At 41.3% G+C, this 21736-nt stretch overlaps 1 protein-coding gene across 1 annotated transcript; it reads left to right on the forward strand.

Annotated features, from left to right (window-relative positions):
• The first annotated feature begins 45 nt into the window (after positions 1-45).
• Positions 46-19693, forward strand: pla2g4ab (phospholipase A2, group IVAb (cytosolic, calcium-dependent)). The gene is made up of 18 exons (XM_080732889.1): positions 46-116; positions 1436-1517; positions 1961-2109; positions 2420-2536; positions 3007-3044; positions 3728-3872; positions 5187-5323; positions 5750-5972; positions 6968-7082; positions 10940-11077; positions 11200-11289; positions 13531-13599; positions 14013-14143; positions 14300-14414; positions 14843-15027; positions 15877-16066; positions 17049-17206; positions 19543-19693. Exons 1-18 carry the CDS (start codon positions 84-86, stop codon positions 19678-19680), a joined length of 2253 nt encoding a protein of 750 aa, XP_080589015.1. The 5' UTR covers positions 46-83; the 3' UTR covers positions 19681-19693.
• Positions 19694-21736: the final 2043 nt, after the last annotated feature.

Genomic DNA, 21736 nt, shown 5'->3' on the forward strand with positions numbered 1-21736 from the left:
TTAATAACGGAAAGATCTTCCTGAGTTCAAGTTCGCATCTGGACCAAGGCTTTTTCCTGGAAGCTGAGTATTACCATCTCAACATGGCGTCCATAGACCCTTACCAGTACATCATTGTAAGTACACAGACAACCCTGTTCTATGAGGATATTGGAGATTTGGGCTTAATCTAGGCTTGAGAGTGTTTATCTAAGTTAAGACTGTAAAGTGTTTATGACCTTGCCCTGTAAATTTTGTACCAGTTGCCGGATCTGGCAGCAATAACTCAAACAAATGATATCTAAAGACTAATTATACTACGACAGTGTCACTTGTCGAAAAGTTATTGTTGGCAAGCAACACCGTCATGCAATGGAGTATTACGGTATGTTCACTCCCATCGAGGACATTTTAAAGTACAAAATGGGAATGCACAGTTGCACACTCATGGTTATAAAACTAAAGATTCTTGACTCATTTTACATCAGAATTATGATGGATAGAAAGTAAGGCTTTAATGTGAAAGATTACATCATAGGTTGTAGACAGTGCATGGTTTTCATTAAACTTGACCGTGAGTCACTGGCCTAGGGGTGGTAGGGAACATAGCAAAAAAAGTAATTTTGTATTTATTAAATAATCTAAAACAAATAAACGAATAAAGGATGATCAGATGTGGTGGCGATATTAGTAAAGTCAGTTAGTGTAACCTGTAACGCATGGATGCATGAGTGACGTGGCCTGAAAACCCAGACCCAGGTCGAACCCAGGTCCTGAAAAACAATCAGAAAGGATAAATGAGAGCGGTAAAGCAAACACAAAACACTAAGAGTGAAACAAAAGGGAAATAACTACATAGAACACTACATATAATACAGGAACCGTCACGGTCATTCAATCATTCTCAGTATTTACATTATGAGGGGCAACAGTTCCAGCAGAGAGCTCCAGACTTCCCATTCCCGAAACAACATTTCCTCCTGGGTGGATCCCAAGGTGTTCCAAGGCCAGCATGGAGATATAATCCCCCCATTTGGTCCTTGGTCTGTCCGGGGTTTCCTCCCAGTGGGATGTGCACTGATGACCTCCCTAGGGAGATGCCCAGGAGGGATCCATACTAGATGCCCGAACATCCATAGCTATAGCCCCTTTCCAAACGAAGGAGCAGCGGCTCTACTCAAAATAAAACTCCATGAACTCCAGCATGATTGTCCCTCACAGCAGAGTGTCCTTGAGAAATATATTTTTATTTAGACTGGGGGAAGTTAAGAGAGACCACAGTATGCTCACTTAGACAATAAACATCATGTGCTACTTCTGTACCGTATGTCTTTATTTCCACAGTTTATGATTTCAGGGTCATTTATACAAGACAATTGGAAGATCGTCTGTTCAACACAGTATATGTGGCAATTACTCAAATGGAACTGAACAATATGTTTATGTTTCTCCGCAGGTGGAACAACAGTTTTCTCACACTTTCAGAGTGACTGTAGTGCGGGCTGAAGGTGTCACCAAGGGAGCTCTGGGTGACCTGTGTGAGTCTTGATCCACTTGTTACCCCTGTTATTCTGGTTGTACAACACACTCTCCATTCGGAATGTTTTCTGACCAGTTGTCCACAACAGAAAGCTGTTTGTATGCATGACTGCATGCATTAACATAACACTATATGGCAAAATGGAAACTGAGGTTTCCCCGATCGGAGCCCCTAAAAAGCTGTAAGAACACCTGTCTAGAGAAACACATACAAATGATGTGAAAACTGTTTAAAAAGTACAGTCTGATATACACAGACATTACTGTCATTACAAAAAGTATAGGTAGATGTATAAATAAAAACATAAAAAGACTAAATAAAGCCTATACATGGTAGAGGCAGCGACAGAAATTAAAAAGTAATTGATGAAATCCATCCTATGTAGCAGCCCATTTCATCCATTCATTGATAGGGAAACAATGTGTATTGTTCTCCTTGCAGTGGACACCCCAGACCCATATGTGGAGCTGTTAATTCCCACGGCCCCAGAGAGCAGAAAGAGAACTCGCCATATAGACAACGACATAAATCCAGAATGGAACGAGACCTTTGACTTCATACTGGACCCCAACCAGCAGAATGTCCTGGAGGTGAGAACTCCATCTGATCAGAGTCTGTTTAGCATGAGATGACAAGATTAACAATACCTTAATTGGTTATAAGGGTGTTACTCAATATCAAGACAGTACACAATGCATATTGAGAAACAGCCTACATTATAAGTGTTTCAGAGAATTGGAAATATGCCATGATATGACAAGAACCCAAAGTCTTCTTGACTAAATTATATGATGATTTAGGTTGCCAAGTAATTTAATGTATTAATTTAAAGGAGTGAACATACACAAGATAACCAAGATGTTTTTTTAACTACACATTGCTAATGTTTGTTCCAATCAGGTGACCTTGATGGACGCCAACTACGTCATGGACGAGACTCTTGGGACAGTGTCCTATGACATAAGCAACTCCCTTAAAGTGGCTCATAAAGAGATGGTGACTTTCGTCATTGGCAAAGTAAGGCACTTGATTCATTAAAAACAAAAGTATAATCATATTTGTTTCCCCATCTTAATATTTAGAAGTTATTAAAAGTCAATAGCAAACAGTAAGATGGATGAGAATATTAATTGCAGGATATATAAAGTAAGTTGTTCAGTAACAGCTAAAAATAAGTGTGTGTCAAAGAATACCTGCTAATTATAACTAACTCTTGATTGCGTGGTGTGATGTGTGGCTTAGTCTTTCATCACCGTTTTACACTTTTATGATCTGTGCGCTGCCACTCCTTGTTATCAATTATCCTACATCACCTCTAATCCTTTGCCTCTCTGTAGTCCCTGTTCTCCTCTCTCTCCATCTCATTCTTGTATTGTTGTGGGTTATTCTGTGTGACCCTGGGTGTTAACACTTAACAGTCGACAGGATAATGAGCATTAATCAGCCACTACACTATAAATTAACCACACATTTTGCTGTTTCAACAGGCAACCAAAGTGTACTTGGAGATGTCCCTGGAGGTGTGGTACGTACTCCTTTTTAATCTGCACTTTACCCACACATGGCTTCAAAGCTTCACTCAAACAAAGAGACAAACAAACAAACGTAGCCAGTAATGGCTGCATAATAATGGAATCAGATGTTTAACAATGCACAGGAATTCAGTCAATTCACCCTGAGGACATGTGACACTGAAACGCCACCTTAACGCATAGCTTAACGCATAGCAGCTTCTCTCTATTAAGATGTTTGTTGGCTCAACGTACCGTACGCTTGCTTTGGTCAATGTAGGGTTTTAAGTAAATTAAGTGCTGTTAGGACAGCACATCATTTTGTTAGTGGGAGGAGAAGAGAATGTCTTTTATTTTTGTAGATTAGGCATCAATCCAAAGGTGAAGGTGGAGGTTAAGTGTTTGTCTGTCTGCTGTCTGTCACAGAGGACAGATCAGCTCACTGATTACTGTGCAAAATAAATGTCTATGAGAGTATGACTGTGTGTGGGGGGGTGTGTGCGGCTGCATGTGTACATGTGCTTGTGCTTGTGACCTTATTTGTACTGTACACCTGTGTGTTACTGTAGAATGCACTGTCCATTAAAATGTGAGAGGAGAAGAGAATGTCCACTGATTATTATTTGTTGTGTGGTGTGTGTGTGTTTGTGTTTGTGTGTGTGCGTGTGTGTGTGACTGTGTGTGTATGCATCTCCAGCACCAAACTGGACCTACGGTTCAGCCTGGCTCTGTGTGAGAAAGAGAAGCTCTACAGACAGAAGCGCAGGGACAAAGTGATGCTGGGCATTAAGAAGCTGCTGGACATGGAGAAACCGCGCTTCCTCCCCAGCTCTCCTCAGGAGGTGGGAACAACAGAGCTTCTCATTTGTATCAGTCTGTCCTCTCACTCCTCTTACCACCCCACCCAAATAGAGAGAAACTCCCATCTAGTGCTGCACCATATTCTATGCTGAGCTGCAAGAGCTGTGCATTCCTGTGCCGAGCTGAAATACGTTGTCAGCCCACTGTGGTTATGGATTTCTGCCGACAGCCCCTTGGGCTCAATGTGAACTCTTTCTAACCTCCAGTCATAAACAAAATAACCAGCAATAAGCAAGAAGAAATAGCACTGTATTTCCACTGCACGGCACTAGAACAGTGGTTCTCAAACCTTTTGGCTCCAAGATCCAAAAGAGAAATTAGACGTTTGCCCAGGACCCAAACTAGTGAAAAATTGCAGATCTACAAGCTCAGCGCGTTGCCTCGCGCCGTGTTGTGAGCTTGTAGATCTGCTATTTTCAATTACTTCTTGAATGTTGTTTTTATTTATTCATGGAAATTATTTGGTTATTTGTTTATATGTTATACTTATGAAACTTGAAATAAATGTTTAATCTTTTTAAAATATTTTTAAATTTTATATATATATATATATATATATCGGTATATACACACATATATATACGTTTAATGTAGGAAATGGAAAAAAGCAGGATAAACAAAAAATTGGTCCACGATCCAAACATGGGTCCCGACCCGCTGTTTGGGAAACAGTACACTAGAACATTCCTCAGCTCACTCTCCATTGTAGACTCCTGGAAGCATCGCTGTCAGAGTGCCAAAGCATACAGAGAGGCACTGTGATTCAGGGAAGAAGACATGAGACGAAAAAAGTATTAAAATGATGAAAAAGTGAGAGTCACCTGGGATAGCGTCGCAAAGGGGTGTTGCAACCAACGTTGCAAAACTTGCGTCAGTCAAGGCAAAGGAGGATGTCGTTTGTTGAAAGAACGAGATTCCATCAATGAAAGCGAGGCACATTCAGATCTGCTGATAATTATTCACCCTATGAAACGTTATGGGACTGTATGCCTGAAGCCTGGTTTATACTTTGTCATGCGATGCATGCAGAAAATAGCCGATCCACAGGCTCACAACTCGTTGCAGATGTGATTTGATCTCCTCGTAGATCTGCTATTTTTGGTGTGCCATTTTTGGTGTGTGCATAATTTAAACATTTAATTTAAACTGTGTGTGTGTGTGTGTGTGTGTGTGTGTGTGTGTGTGTGTGTGTGTGTGTGTGTGTGTGTGTGTGTGTGTGTGCACGCGTGTGTGCGTGCGTGGGTGTGTGCATGTGTGGCCGTGTGCGTGTACGTGTTATTGTTGGTCTGTTACAGGTGCCAGTCATAGCCATTGTAGGTTCAGGGGGAGGTTTCAGAGCCATGGTAGGTTTCTCTGGAGTAATGAAGGCCCTGTATGAGTCTGGGGTCCTGGATTGTGCCACCTACGTCGCAGGCCTCTCTGGATCCACTTGGTCAGTTAACAGTAAACACACATTTTCATGTGGTGTGACCTCTCTTTGCTTCTCATTCTCTCAGTCTCCTATCTGTCAGGCTGTGTCTGCACTCTCTCTCTCTTTCTAAAACCTCTCTCTCCCTTTCTCTCTTCATTACCCCCCACCTTTCCAATCTGTTGCCTCATCATGATGCTGGCAAGCGTGTCTTCCGTTTTGAACCCTCACTTCTCATTTTCAAGCATTTCTATCACATTCTGTCCACTTCTCTCATCCAATTCAAACTTTCCTGCTAGCATGTGAAACAATATTGAGTGTGTTAAATGGTGCATTCATCTAGCGCTTTTACATAGATTGTGCATTACGGTACATTCACCCATACATTCGCGGTTTGATATTAATTTAAGGATAAATCATTTTGTGGTTCTCCTCTTTCGTTTTGTCCAGGTACATGTCCACTCTCTATTCCCACCCTGAGTTCCCTACGAAAGGCCCTAAAGAGATCAACCAGGAACTGATGAAGAGCGTCAGCAGCAACCCACTGCGGCTGCTGCTGCCCCAGCACATCACCAACTACGCCCATGCTCTGTGGAACAAGAAGGCCGCAGGGCAGCCTGTCACCTTCACCGATATATTTGGCATGCTCATTGGAGAGACGCTTATACCCGCGGTATGAACTGTTTACCACATGCTTCTATGGTTTTGTGGTTTAACCCTATATTTCATTGAATATCAAATAGTGAAAATAGCAAATTTACAGTCCCACAACGCAAAGTGTTGCAACACGTTGTGAGCTTGTAGAATTTCACAGAATGTTTCGCTTACTTTGCCTATTTTTGAGGAATGTACACTTATTATGACATGCCGAGAATAGTGGTGCTAAGGTTCATGTGGTTAATTATGATTTTTCCTTCCCGTTCTTTGCTTATTGACCTGCTATCCTCTTGCTGTCGCCTCCCATTTCCTCTCTTTTGTAACACGTGACCTTCAGTAAATATTTCACACTGTTCTCTATCAAAGTTATGAAACGAAAGTGAAGATGAGCTACACTCTCTCAAGGCTGTTTGATTTTCTAATAATAAAAACAACATTTCAGTCTCAACGTTTATCAGATCAGTTCTGATGAAGGTCAAGAGAGAGACTGAAATGTTTTTATTCGTATTTTATTCTTATTATTGAAGAAACAATTTGGCCTTGAGAGTGAGTCTCTTCATCCCTTTTGTTTCACCATTATAATTTCTCTCCTTGAGTTGCTTTGAGTACAGATTTTCTTTAAAATTTATACCAGCATTTAACAGTTAAAATTGTGAGGGCATGCAACCAACTGAAATTGTTTTTCTCTTATTTCACCTTTGCGATCACCTGCAAAGGCGAAGACAAAGGGGGAGATTATATTTGTGTCAGTTTTTTCTTTTTCCGGGGCAAACCACTGGGCCAATCAATGTCACATTTTCCGTGGAATTAACTCTCTGTTTTCTCATAATATTGTATATTTTTCAAATGTTTGACAAATGCAGTTAGTTGGATCGGACTGAAACCTTAGCCAAAAAGGTCATAGGTGACTGATGTAATAGATTGGCCACACATTCCGTTGGAAATAGGCATGTGATGTAAACAGATGTTATTGTTTGAGATTTGGTTTTGTTTATCTCATTCTCATCTCAGAGGATGGATACCAAGCTGAGTGAACTGCAGGAGAAGATAAATGAGGCTCAGTATCCCCTTCCTCTCTTCACCTGTCTGCATGTCAGGCCCAACGTGTCCGAGCTCATGTTTGCAGGTAAGTGCACGTGTGTGTAATGTGCATGTTTATATTATGTATGTTTTTGCATACATAATGAGTAACTAGAAGTCCTCAAATGAGCTTAGCCACATGCAAAGTAACCGCGCTGGGCATATTTCCTTATAACAGAAAGTATGCCACACAGTGAGATGAGCTGATATGCAGTGGCAGCTATGGGTTGGTGGTTTTAGATATGCATCAAGGAACTGAACTGTGCAAAAGATCATGACAGATTTTAGTTTTGAAGTGGAACTGGTAAACCATGTATGGACATTATTATACATATTTTTATTCTAGCTTTGTCCCATTTTGTACTTCCTCATTGTTTGCACATTTATTTTTTTGTGGACTGAACTATAATGTATTTGGAGAAAACACAATGTACAATGCATCAATGTATTGTATTATACTTGTGTTATTACAATGATTCTTGAATGCATAGTTGCTGTCTACTAAAACTTGAATTTAACTACTGTATGATGCCTTCAAGTGACATTTTCTGCTTCTACGGCTTCATTGGAATTGAATAGTTGGCTGACTTTATAGATTCCCATGGAATGTAGGAGCTTCTGCATTATGCCTACACTCTGAACAGCTGAGTGCTGTTACATCATGCCATGCTAATGAAGACAAACGATTGCTCATGCATCTAGACAAAACTGTGGAAGTCATCATGATAGGATAAACATTTATTCTGTTACAGCAGTGAATGATGGTCTTTCCACGATGGGAAAATGCCAGAAATCTCATTAAGCAAATTCATGCCATTACTGGTACTGATCAAACTCAGCTTATTACCAGCAATATCTTACCTGCATGATCAGGTGCATGCGCATTGTTTAATGCAGGATGTTATTGAAACACCATTGATTTTAAAGTCTCAACTGCAGATTATTTAAATTACATGAAATCTTTGATAAATTTATAAAATCTCTGCATGTGTGAGTGCATGTGTGTGTATCTGTCTCCTTCGTATTTTGAGAACCGACAGACCGATCGACTACGAACTTGCTGTGCGTATCGCAAAGGAACTGATTGAGTGCAGTGCCGGTGCCCAGTATAAAGTCAGTTGGAATCCTTCCCATGGACATTGTTCCCAACGGGCATTGTTCTCAATGGGCAATGCAAACGGTTGTATGCAATTACTCGCAACCATTATCCCCAATGGCAGTTACAAGGAGTTGCATTGGTGTGACATGGCCTTAAAACTGTCTTCAGCTGTTTCTCCAGCAGTTCCCATGCATCTAGGTCATGCCACCAGGTGTTTCTTGGTTTCACCATGGAATTAAAGATCTTGAGCTTGGTGTTTATGGGAAGATCTGAGGATCCCCAGACATTCTTCAGCTGATGGAAAGCTGTTCTTGCCTTGCCAATCCGAAATTTCAAGTCTGCATCTGTCCCGCCCAGTTTATTGACAATACTGCCCAGATAGGTGAAGCTCTCCTTCTGCGTTTATTTTGAGGACCTTGCTCTTTCCTCTGTGAATGGTGAGGCCAAGGAATGTTGAAATGGCTGAGACTATGTTTGTCTTCTCCTGCATTTGATGTTGGGTGTGGGAAAGAAGGGCCAGGTCATCAGCGAAGTCACGGTCATCTAATTGTGTCCAAGTTGTCCACTGGATGCCATTTATTTTCTGTGTTATAGTCGGATAATTTAGCAATATATATATTCTGTATACACCTATTTTGCTTGATTGGGCCAATCATGTCTGATGATAAGCATTAGGCACACAAAGATTCATAGTGTTAGTTGAAGCAATTCGGAAGTCATGTGTTTTTACGAGAAACCACTCCCAGAGATATCCTGCTAACAGGCAGAGACACAAATGGAATGGGGTGAAAACATAATCCCTGTCCAACTGATAAGAGACACGGAGACTTGTTGCTGAACAAACACTCTATAGCAATGATTACTATCAGAATATAGAGCTAAAGCCTATTTAACGCTTATTTTAACCTAAATAAATCGCTTACCCTACCTTTTACAAGTTATCAGGATCTGTCAAGTCAAAATGTATAATTTCCCAGAAATTTGGTTCTGTTAATGGACAACTTTGGTTTTTACAAGGGTTCATATTTTAGATAGTCATTAGAGAAAATAAAAGATGAGTGTTAAAATGTTTTCATTTACTTCTTTACTTATTTCTATGCTTTAAAGCATGGGTCTTCAACGTTTTCAGGCCAGGGTTAGGGTTAGGGTTAGGATTAGTCGAGAGAGAGATGAAGCAGGGACCCCCACAACCTTTTCAGAGATTCCATATAGTTTCATCGTTTGACAGCACGATCATCAGTGTATTTTGGATTCATGTCAATTTGTGTTTTCAGATATTTAACCACTTGAACCGTCAATACTTAACCATCTTGACCTTTCACTCTGTACTTAGTCTGCTCTTTTTTCCCCTCTACACCAAACCTCTTTGCCGGAAATAGCCGATCTACAAGCTCACAACGCCTCGCAGCGCGAGGCGGTGCGAGGCAAAAAAAAAAAGGCAAAAGAAAAAAGCAAAAAAAAAAGTTTAAACAGTAACAGCACTTTACATTATAAAAAACTATTGTGGTAAATTCAATATTACCTGTCTTAATGATGGTAGGCCTACTTAATTTTCACTTGCTGCCAACTTCATTTAAAGCCCCCAGGGTTATATCACGTCTGGATATGCCGGATCTATCTTGATCAAGACATCATTTAAGTTTAAGTTTAACTTGAGCCAGCTTTCTGGAGAAAAAAAATCCCTAATTTATTTGCATATCCTTGGCATGGGTGTTATTCTGAAAGCGTGCATAGAAGTGATCAATTCACCCGGGATTGATCATGCAGACACTTCCACCACAGTGCATGTTCTCCTGATATCATTTTAAGGTTTTTAGTCCATTCCACATGTTCCTGGTATTGGAGCCATAGTATTGTGAGTGACTTCACTTATCCCTAATTAGAACCTACCATTTAAAGTTTGTATCATGATCTGACTTTTAATGTCACTGGTTTCCGCTGCTGCTTTGAGTGAGGCGTGATTTATTTTTTTATTTTTTTGTCTCGTCACGTCTCGCACCAGATTTCACCACAGGGTGTCGGGGAAGAGGTCTTGTTGTGTGTATGGGCCTGTCGCGTGTCTCTCGCACAGCGGGACACACGACCCAATAATCTTCAAGACTGAGGATCGTGTAGTGTGTGTGCTCATACGATCCGATGACAACATCGGATTGTAGGCGACATCTCAGTGTGTGTGGAGGCTTTTAGTCCATGTATGTGTATTGCAGACATTCCCCAAGTTGTAAGCAGCAGTCGCAAAAGTCCCAGGCTGTTTCATCTATGCCTTCTGATTTGGGAATGTTTGTATTGTCATCCTCAGTACAATGTCATTGATCCAGTGACCTGATTCCGTGAATGCAACAGTGTTATTGTTTCCACGGCCCGGAACACAAGCCACTCTGTCGTGCTGGAACTACAGAGTAATAACAAAAGAGAGTAAAAATAAGCCAGAGTTGTAACTTGATCTCTTTCATAGACAGAAAATAATGGAATAATAGGTTGCAGACCTCTGAGCTGAGGAAATCCTTGGTGGTTTGTGTGTGTGTGTACTTGCACGATATTGACTATGTGTGTACATATTTTTCATTTTTAACTGCCTTTTGTCACAATTACTATATTCTCCATATCTCAAAGCTTGTCTTGTTACTGCACTGCTTACAGTACTGTACAGTTCCTAACAAAGTAATGAAAATGTATTGACACTAGATATCATGGTTGATGTACAATGAGATAACAATGAGATAACAATGTTGTATGGCAATTATGGTTGATGTATGAATTCTTCTGCTTTTAATTTGTATTTGATGCTCTGTTTCAACATGCAGATTGGGTGGAGTTCAGTCCCTATGAAATTGGGATGGCTAAGTATGGAACCTTCATGACCCCTGACTTGTTTGGAAGCAAGTTCTTCATGGGAACCGCTGTTAAGAAATATGAGGAAAACCCGCTGCACTTTCTCATGGGTAAGAGATAGACGTGTCATGCCTGACATCAACTCATGACAACAAATAAGATGAACAGATAAACTGTATGTGCATTCATACACACGCAGAGCATCTTAATTGATTTTCTTTTCCTGTGTCAGGTGTGTGGGGCAGTGCCTTCTCTATCCTCTTCAACCGAGTGATAGGGGTCAAAGACACAGCTGGTGGCAGCACCATGGAGGAGGAAATAGGTAATTTCTCTTACCCTGAATTTATTTATTTGTATTTATTTATTTATATTTACCACTGAAAGGTTCAGTTGAAGGACAGTTGACAGGAAAGGTTTCAGGACAAAAGATGTCTTTATAATATATCTATGCGACCACACACTGCTTGCCATGTCTTTGTTTCTAATGATGTGATAGATAGTCATAAGGAAACAAACAACAAAAAATACAAGCAAAAGAATGATAGAGGCTCTTCCTTTTCCTCCTTATGCTGTGCATTGATTCAACTGATACATAACAGGTGTGTATAGTCAAACTGAGTCCAGTGAGTTTGACTGCTTATGCATCACACTAACAGAGGACAATACTGCTTAAATCAGCCATCACCCCCCAGTTACATTGGGGGCTTGTCTGGGATGGTTTTCCAGTGGGTGTGTGGCCTGTGGGGGGATTTAAAAGAGCAGCTCTTGCTTGAAGCCCAGGAGCCCAATATCCTCATTGGCCAAGGGGAGATTCCTGTTTGGATGAGTGGTAGATGTTTGTTTCCTGTGCCAGACACCTGTGTCTGAATCCAGGTGGTGAGGACACTTTTAGAAATACATCCATAATATACAGTTGTATGTAGATATATTTGCAACACTTGCACAAGGCTAAATATAACTCAGGCTTTTACCTTCCAGACAGCAGCACCTACCATATGCCTCAGCAGCACTGCACCTCTCATTGTTGTCAGTGTGGACACCTTCGTCATTGTCTGATAATAGATTTACTTTGGCACACTTTGACACCTACAGTGTAAGAGATTGCCCTTTAAATAGTCTTAAATGCTTACATAGGATTGGGTGTGTGTTCATATGTTCATGTGTGATATTCAAAGACAAAAGAAAAGATATCAGCTTCCTGTAGTTCTCTCTGACAGCTCATCAGATATGTGTTTAGCTTGGGGGCTTTGTTTGGTTTCTCACAGGAACAATGGCGTGGGACGCGCTCATAAGTTCTAAGAATGTCTCCGCCCAGTCAAAGAATGTATTAGTTTATAGGCGTATTGTATTGTATTACCCAAAGTGTTTTTATCTATTGACAGAATCTCTGTCTGTCCTTCGCATGTCTTGAGAACCATTCATCCGATCGACTTAAAGACCCCAGGGAGTGTCATGTTGAGTGACAGGTCGAGAACGGTTCTCATACAATGCTGCAAGCTGCACTTCCAGGAGTCAAGCAATCGTCCCGTTACAAATTGGGCACACTTTCCAAACGGCCACACGTTCCGATTGGCCATTCCCTATTGTGTGCAGCAATACAGTATATTTTAGTGTTGAATGTTGTCACAGATACTGTGTGTCCATTTTTCAATATATATTTGTTCTGAATTTTTGAAATTGTAATTTGCTGCACTATTTATACAAAGTCAATAAGCCATCCTCATCTCGCTCTGCAGCGACAGACCGGCTGCTACACACTCACTCACGCACGTGCACGTACGTGCACACATGCCATTGCCCACATAGAGCTGCCCTGTCTGTCTCTCACTCACACTACTGTTCTCTTCTCTCTCGATTTGTCTTGTTTGCTCCACTTCAAAACAGCTGTCAGAGTTGTAGTTTGCAGGTTTTAACTTGCTAAAGATGACAAGTGCGCAGAGCCACTTGTCAAGCCACTTAGCAGTTTTTTCTCTCAACATTTTTGTTACACATCTTTTTCACACAGTGTCAATTGTCTAAAGTAAACCTGGGCGCTACACTCCAACCGGGGGTGAGCAACGGACTGACCTCATGCTTCCTTCAATGCATGAGGAGTCCAAGTCGCTTCTTTAAATCAAATAGATAGCGTACAAAATCGGTTATAATAATATACAGTATAACCTAGCACGCAAGATAGAAAACAAAATGTAAAAGAACAGAAGAAAGGGGACTTTGCAATCATGGCCCATATAGTACCAGAAAATAGTTGACAATGTGTTGTTTTTGACAGTTCGCCTGCCAATATCATTTTGGCAGACGCATTACACTGTTTGTAGGAATGTTTTTACACAGGGCGCTGTTCGTTATTTTTTATGGCACGGGCTAATGTGAACTCTTTTGCAAAATAACATTATACCCACTTCCCCAGACACCAGTAGTACACCACCGGAGATAAATGATAGTGCTATATTGCTATAATTATGTAGAGAAATTATAGCTGATACAGTGTGGGTCTATAGATGTACTACTGCAAATAACTTCTCTTGGAGAAGGGTCCTAATGACTGCATGTGTTTTTCTAACAGAGCAGATCAAGCCGCAGCACATCATTGGAGATGACAGTCTGGATGGTGATGAGGAACCACGCAAAAAAGGTGACGAGAACTTAAAATGTAGTGATTCTCAGCCGCAGCCATCATTTTGTCACTCTAAAGGGTTTGATTGGAAGTCAACGCCATGACACTTTGTCAATTATTTTAGTGATAGTTATAATATAGATTTTAATCATTACTGAGTTTATTCTATTTTAGTTTTAGGTTATGAATTGTGGTGTTTTTTTTCACAAAGCCATGTAATTTCATTCTGCTGTGCATCTTTGATGTGAAGTTATGAATGACAATAAAGAGGAACTTGAACTTGAGCATCAGTTTTTTTTATATATTTATTACATACCAGAAGTATAATTTAAATAATATATAAGTAAGTAAATAATAAGTAATATTTCTTAGTCAGTGGACCTACTGACCCATATGGTAATTAGTTTAAATACTGTTATCTTGCTCCCCAGGACGCACAGAAAACCAGGAGACAGAAGTTGAGATCCATCAAGCAGCTGAGGCCAGCTGGGTCCAGAGAATGATCTCTTCCTTTTTGAGCGACTCGTCTTTGTTCAACACACGAGAGGGTCGGGCAGGGAAGGTACACCTTTTTTCCTTTCTTTTTGTATATAATATAGTAGTAGGTTGGGCTCTGACAAAACAAGAGTTCAAACGTATGAATAGCCCATGACAAGGAGATAGAAGAGTGTCACACTTACTTAATTAAAAGCAAGATTTCATTTTACCCTTCCTACAGGTACACAATTTCATGCTGGGTCTGAACCTGAACACAGAGATGCCCTTCTCCCCGTTCAGCGCCAACATCCTCAACGAGTACGGTCCTGCAGAGGATGAGGTGGATGCTGTTGCAGGTAGGAGCGGTGGAAAACGCTATTTATTGCTTTATTATTAGTTATTCCCTGGTTATTCCACTGTATGTGTGCGTCCTCCGATTATGATTATTTCTGGTCTTTTATTCCAGATCGGTGTAAATAGTGTACTCCACATTGCTGTAAATGTAATTTTAGTTCTGTAATATGCTGCCTGGAGAATGCCACGATTGCCATGATTTCTTATCTAAATGTTTTATTATCCTTCACATTTTAATATGATTAATACGATATTTAATACGATTGATAGGTGAAATAAATGAACAAAACAAATGAATAATCGATACTTAGAAAGTAGCTGAACTCTGCATCTTAAACAACACCTTCTTCCCGAAATGTGGTTCTTGATAAATCAAAATCCCCACCAATGTTGTGTGGAATATATTCTGATCCGTTCTGTTCTCATTCAGACCCAGATGAGTTTTGTGGTATCTACGAGCCTTTGGATGTGAAGAGCAAGAAGATCCACATAGTGGACAGTGGTCTAACGTATAACCTTCCCTACCCCCTCATCCTGAGGCCGCAGCGCGGAGTTGATCTGATCATCTCCTTTGACTTCTCTGCCAGACCCAGCGACTCCAGCCCACCCTTTAAGGTCAGTTAAAATGTTAATCACTGTAACTCCATACCTACCTGGTGTAGTTCACTAATTAGTATTACACAATGAAATCTGCAATGTTTAAGGAACACTGAGGAGACTGAGGTCCTTTGGTGCAGTTGTGACGCATACAAATTGGTCTGTGACCCACAGGGGTACATTAATGCTGGAGCAATCTGAATAGGCTGGTCAGGAAAGCTAGCTCCCTCATGGAGATTGTGGGAAGGTTTAGCAACAGGGGTAACGATTAGGCGACTGAATTTCCCCAGCTTGCTCAATAAAGGTCTTATCTTAACACGTCACCCATTTTCAACCTCAAAACCTTTCAACCTCCACCATGCTCATTATAAGATGGTTAAGATGTATACCCACTCTTAAGGTTGCGCTGTGGACAGTTCAGAAACCTGCCTACAAATCACATCATCAGTGGTCCTTTCATACAAGATTTCACAAGAATATGGTACAAGAACAATGGCTTCAATTTCAGCGTGGTAAACCGTTCCAGGAAGAAAAAGGCTGTATCAATGACATCAGTGAAGGAAGGTTTCTGATCTGAACGTTAGTGAGGTTAGTGAGATAAGGTTGAAAATGGCTTGAGTGCTCAATTAATTTAACTATATTGTACAAATGTAACCACATGGACCCTAAGCGCCCATTTGTTTACATTTGTACACTATAGTCTTGACTTTATTAACACTGAGGATTTCACTCTGTATAATGTAATTATTCATAACTTTATAACCCCTTAATAAAAAGATTGGAGAATAGGGAAGTGAATTAGGAAGTGGTTAAAACGACAAACTTGTGTAGAGGAAACATTTTCAGTTTCTTAAATTTGCACCCTAGGAACTTCTGCTTGCAGAGAAGTGGGCTCGGATGAACAAACTGCCCTTTCCCAAGATCGACCCCAAAGTCTTTGACCGGGAAGGCCTGAAAGAATGCTACATCTTCAAACCAAAAAGGGGGGAAAAGAATTGCCCCACCGTCATCCACTTTGTGCTGGTCAACATCAACTTTAGGAAGTTCAAAGCCCCCGGTAAGTACATACGCATGTGGAGGTTTTCATGCGCGGAAAATATTTTTGGGGCTCTTTTGTAGGATTATAATGAGGCACGTTTACCATCACAGCATATGAGGCATCTCTTCCTCCAAGTACAACACTGGAATTCCTCCATATTTGGTCATTTCCGTTGTTTTACACATATTGTAAGTTGGGCCCCTTGTCTGCGTGACCCCAATAAATCTCTCCCCAGACTCCCCTTAAAGCCACAATCCGTAGTTTTCATGTCCATTATGTCTCTCACCCAGTGGAGAGGGGTAATTGCAACAAGGTCTAGAAGACTACAATGAAGCGATCTAGATCTAGATAACACTAGATATTGCATGTGACATGCGTGATATTGCGTGTGACATGCATGTGACATGCGCGCGCGTGTGTGTGTGTGTGTGTGTGTGTGTGTGTGTGCCTGTGTGTGTGTGTGTGTGTGTGTGTGTGTGTGTGTGTGTGTGTGTGTGTGTGTGTGTCTGCCTGTGTGCGTGCGGGGGGCCTCTCTCTCACACATCAGTGGGAGAGATCTGAGTGTAAACAGACCACATATCTTCAGCCGTACAAAGTTACACACTAGCACCACGTCCATGAAGGTCCCTATCCACTTTATGGAGGGTACAGGATACACTACCTCTTCACATACAGGTCATCCACCTACATACTTCCTCTGTCTGTTTATGTATGTTACACAAGGCTGGGGTTTTTGCACTGCAGGAAGTCTGTCAAATTGGGGAAAAGGGTATGTTGGCGAATGTGAGCGTGTATAATGATAACTTTGCATGTGCTAAAGTAGGTGCTAGGTTGATGTCACTGAGAAGGTTTTCCCATAACAAGAAATGCAAACTTAGATCCTCTCCTGGGAAGGCATGTTTTAACTGTCCATTACTTCATGTTTTAACTGACCTCCATTACGTCATGTTTTAACAGACCGTAATTTCTTCATCTTTTATCTGACCTCCATTTATTGCAGGAGTCCCAAGAGACACAGAGGAAGAGAAAGATGCTGCAGACTTTGACATCTTTGACGACCCTGAGACGCCGTACTCCACCTTTAACTTCCAGTACAGCAACAAGGCCTATACTCAGCTCCATGACCTGATGGAATTTAACACACTCAACAACTTAGAGGTCAGTTTTATTTTCTTGGTTAAACTAGACTGTTGTCCTTCGGGCACCAGTTGTATTCTGTGAAAGTCGATTGTACATAAATTGGGACCAAAGCACTTACAGTATGCAATTCCTGTACCTGTTGTCAGAGTAGTCGCTGTACCTGTTGTTAGTACCCAATGCGATACCAACTACCACAGTTCTAATAACTTTAGATATTACAATCAAAGCGCTCGGGTGAAGCAGTGGTAAAGTCCTTGCCCACCACCACAGAGGTTGTGGGTTTGAATCCACCGTGGTGCAGCTTTGTCGGGCGTCTAAGCGAACACAATTAATTGGCTCATGTTTGGGGGATGAAAGCTGGGTGGGGAGGGTGATAATGGTGGGGAAATCCCGCTAAGTCAAACGCTGATAAGGCAAACGCTGATAAGGCAAACGCAAATGTACTGCCCGGGTCTCCTACCGTAGTGATCTTCTGCCGTCCCGTTAAGAAAAAATGCAACAGAGTAGCCTCCTCAATGGTTATATGTCACAGTTATTGTCCACGACATTGCAAGCGGTGCGAAGGCCAGCGGACCTTGGTCCTGCTCTTCGCGCCCGAGCGCCGCAGGCGCGAGTGCCCGCGAGTTACGAAGCCATGGTGAATGCAATCGTTATATTTATGCCCAGGCCGTAAGGCCTGGGCAAGCGCACGATAAACGCATGAATGGGATTAAACGCGATGCAGGTGAGCTCACATTTCACCATAATAAAAGGAGGTTTAAAAAAAAAAGGAGTTTGCCTTATCGGCGTTTGCCTTATCAGGACGTGCCCATAATGGTCACTGCATGTACTCCTACAAGCTGGGGTGGGGCGGCACCTGTCAGAGGGGACTGTTGGGGCGGGAGGAGTAGAACGAAGGCTCTACAGTACGTCCTCCCGGTGGGGGCTCCTCACTGGAAGGTGAGTCAGTAGGACACCACAGCAGTGACATCACAGAAATGTTTGTGGGGAGGAATCAATCGGGGAGAAAAAGGGGGGTACATTTTCAGCTCTGGAAACAGCCGGTCTGACTGAATTTCCCCTCGGCACTGTACTGTTTCCATTAGCAACACACATAGCAAGTCAAGTTGAAATCATTGTTTGGACAGTACCTTAATTATGCCCGGGACAGTCACACACACACACACGCGCACGCACGCACGCACGCACACACGCGCGCGCACACACACACACACACACACACACACACACACACACACACACACACACACACACACACACACACACACACACTTACACTTACACACAGGCACACACAGGTTTCGTGAATTTATCGATAGATAGATGTAGCTTGTTTTCTTTATTTCACAATTTTGCCAAATTGTCAAGTGGCATTAACACAACTGGGAGTTATGCCAATCAGTGCAAGCTATGAATGTTTATACGGGTATAGTCACCTTTATTCATCAAGTGCATTACATCATGTACAAGGAATGTATCTTGTTCAGACTAGTGCTGTGAGTGATACTGATCAAAATGACAATGGTCATGAACAAACAAGCACACACAAAATAAACCAACAATAATTACTCCCCACAATCTATTGCTTGTTTGTTGATGATTAATTAATTTATTTATTCAGTCATTTATTTAAATGTATTTGTCATTTACTTGTATCCCAGAGAATTCAATATTAAACAATAATATTTGGTCAGGTTATATCTGGATTACACACCTTGTCTGATTCATTGATGTGATGAAATGTGTTTGATTTCATTACAAGGTCACTCCATTCAGGCTGTGTCTGAATTGTAGTAGTGTAGATATGCAACTGTCACTCAAAGCCTTTAGAGATATTGATGGAGGCGAGCTCAGTTAGCCGGTGCTAATGCATGTAAAACAACATTACCACTAAATGTCGCCTCAATGAACAGGATCTAACATATGTAAAATCTGCCCAGCAACATCAAAGTTTGCTAAATTATCCAGCACTAATGGGGTCTCTCCCATAACTCAAAACTTCAAATGAATGTGCGCTTGTTGATTTCTATATCTATGCACCAACCACGTTTCAATCAAGATTAACAAGGTGTTCAATGGACTAATTAGATGTGGGCTAACTGCGTAGGTTGAAGTTGTCCAGCCACCCTGAGGAGGTTTTTTGCAAAGCAAGATATTAACTGGAAAAACTGGACCCACCTATCAAGCCATGAAACATAAAAGTATATGCATGATATTATGAAAGTAAACTACATAAATACGCTCTTTAAATATTTAGCTAATAATTCTTCCAGTGTTTTTGAAATGAAGGTTGAATTTCACTGAGTATTTTCCTGAATGGATTCTCAGTATAACATGTTCACACGTTCCCCCAGATAATCAAAGAGGCCATCAAGGAGAGCATTGTGTACCGGAAGGAGAACCCCTCACGCTGCTCGTTGTCCCTCTCCCTCAACGATATCCAGAAGAAGAAGTTCGGCAAGAGAGAGACCAGGTCGAAACCCCCGATTTGAAAACCTGAAGACTCAGTAGAATAAGTGATTCTCGTATTTGGAGACAATTGTTGAGGTTTTTCTATCTATGTAATGTGAAACACTGTGGGTATGATAAAAAAAAACCTGTGGTTCTGATCTAAAGGCTAAGGGTTTTATGTAAAAGACTCTTTGAATTTACCGGTAGAAGCCATAAGGAGTCTCACCTCCTCATTGTTTGGAACTTTTCATATTAGCCTCTCCGACCTACAGTACTTATTTAAATATTCATCATCTGTGTTCACCACAGATATCATGTTCCCCTGCTCCATTCAGCCCCCTCTCAGGCCCCTCATGTTTGGCTTGTCCAAATATGCAACTCATGTGAAAACATGGAACAGCACCTCATAACGTTTGTTTGATGGCAACTCCTAAACACGCCAGGTGCACCCCCTCTGGACAACTGAAACATCTCAATGTTGTTTCCCCACTTCATGGGGGAGAGCGAGAACTCCCCACTAGCCTGCAGGGACTGTCTCACATTAAAGCCACCATTTCTGGAAAACAAAACAAGTCTTGGCGCCGTGACAACGTCCCTAGTCTTTTGCCCTATTGCTCTTACTGACGTATTGAGGTTCACCCCTCTGAATTGGAGTAAAGGTGTGGTTATTTTCCTGACCATGTTATTTCAGGCCTCTCTATTCCTTACTGGCACACGTTGTTTTAATCAAGTAATTTCCTCCTTCCCCAAACCCACTGCTGTAGGAAGTCTCAGAGGGATGAGGTGACGGGAATTACATGATTATCTAAGGCACGACTGTCCACTTCCTCTCATCTCTTTATCCTCTCTTTCTCTCTCTCTCTCTCTCTCTCTCTCTCTCTCTCTCTCTCTCTCTCAATCATGGGCTGACAGAATTTGAGATGAGATTATTACAGGCACGACTGTCCATTTCATCTCATCCCTTTCTCCTCGCTCTCTCTATCTCTCTCTCGCTCTCTCTCTCCCTCTCTCTCTCATGGGCTGACAGAATTTGAGATAAGGTGAGAGAGAGGCTAAGTTTGAGGCGGGGTGTGGAGAGCATGGCGTGATCACGACATCCGCCTGTAGCTTTACGTTGCCTCTCGGCGGCGTTTAGTGGAATTTTACACACTACACCTATACCTGCAGCGTTGGAGGCCTGGAATCTGACACACTACACCTACACCTGCAGGGGGGTCTGGCCGTGCAGAGAGCAGTGGAATTTTACACAGGAACCCTAACACCAACCCCATAGTGAACTCAGAATACAGGGGTTTTTGCAGTTCTACTACAGCGGTCCAAACTTTGCCAAATTGTGTGACTTGTGTTACTTCTTCGTACTGCAACAACAAAAAAGTGAGTTTTGTTGCATTTAAAACATTTTTGGTATTGATGTCTAATAGAATATTCTCTTGTATTTTATGACTGACTTGAATTGATACTCAAAAGCTGAGTGCAACAAACCACAAGCAATGCTGGTCTGATGAAGACATCTCTTTGTTGAAACTAATTCATATCAGAGCATAGTGAAATTATGCAATATGTCAAATAGTTATCATTACATACCTATTTAGGTTCAATGACTATAATACATATTTGTCAAGCACTGTTACAGTAGCAAAACTATGTTTTCTTTTATTTGTGTTAACGTGCCACGTTTTTGGTGTGTCCTTTAACATTGTTTACATAATGGAAGTAGGGTTTTTCAGGAAATCAAATCAAGGGGAAAAGGTTATGCACATAAACACTTGTGTTTGCTCATTAGCTTTGATGGATAAATAGTGTCATGCATATTGTTGCAAAATACACATCATTGAATAAAAAAAAAATACTGTAGTTTGTCTTGTCTTGTCTATTTGATAACTCTCGCTGAAATAGCATGTTTGAAAGGAACAATCGTAATGTATATATTTTTTTTCTTACATTTCTAGCTGTGCATTTTAGAATTTGTTTTAAGATTTTACTGATCGGCTCACCTGAGAGCTGGCCCCTGATTATACTTCTGAATTGATGTGAGCAGGAATGCAACCTTACCTCTTCCGACGGGGCCCTTCTGGTCGTTAAGTCTAGACTGAAGGC

The sequence above is a fragment of the Nannobrachium achirus genome, assembly GCF_963921795.1.
Source record: "Nannobrachium achirus genome assembly, chromosome: 1".
NCBI lineage: Eukaryota > Metazoa > Chordata > Actinopteri > Myctophiformes > Myctophidae > Nannobrachium > Nannobrachium achirus.

Coding starts and splice junctions, on each gene's coding strand:
- pla2g4ab (XM_080732889.1), top strand. CDS start 84: ATGGCGTCCATAGACCCTTACCAGTACATCATT. Junction 5,324..5,749: donor GGCCTCTCTGGATCCACTTG/GTCAGTTAACAG, acceptor CGTTTTGTCCAG/GTACATGTCCACTCTCTATT. Junction 11,290..13,530: donor CACCATGGAGGAGGAAATAG/GTAATTTCTCTT, acceptor TTTTTCTAACAG/AGCAGATCAAGCCGCAGCAC.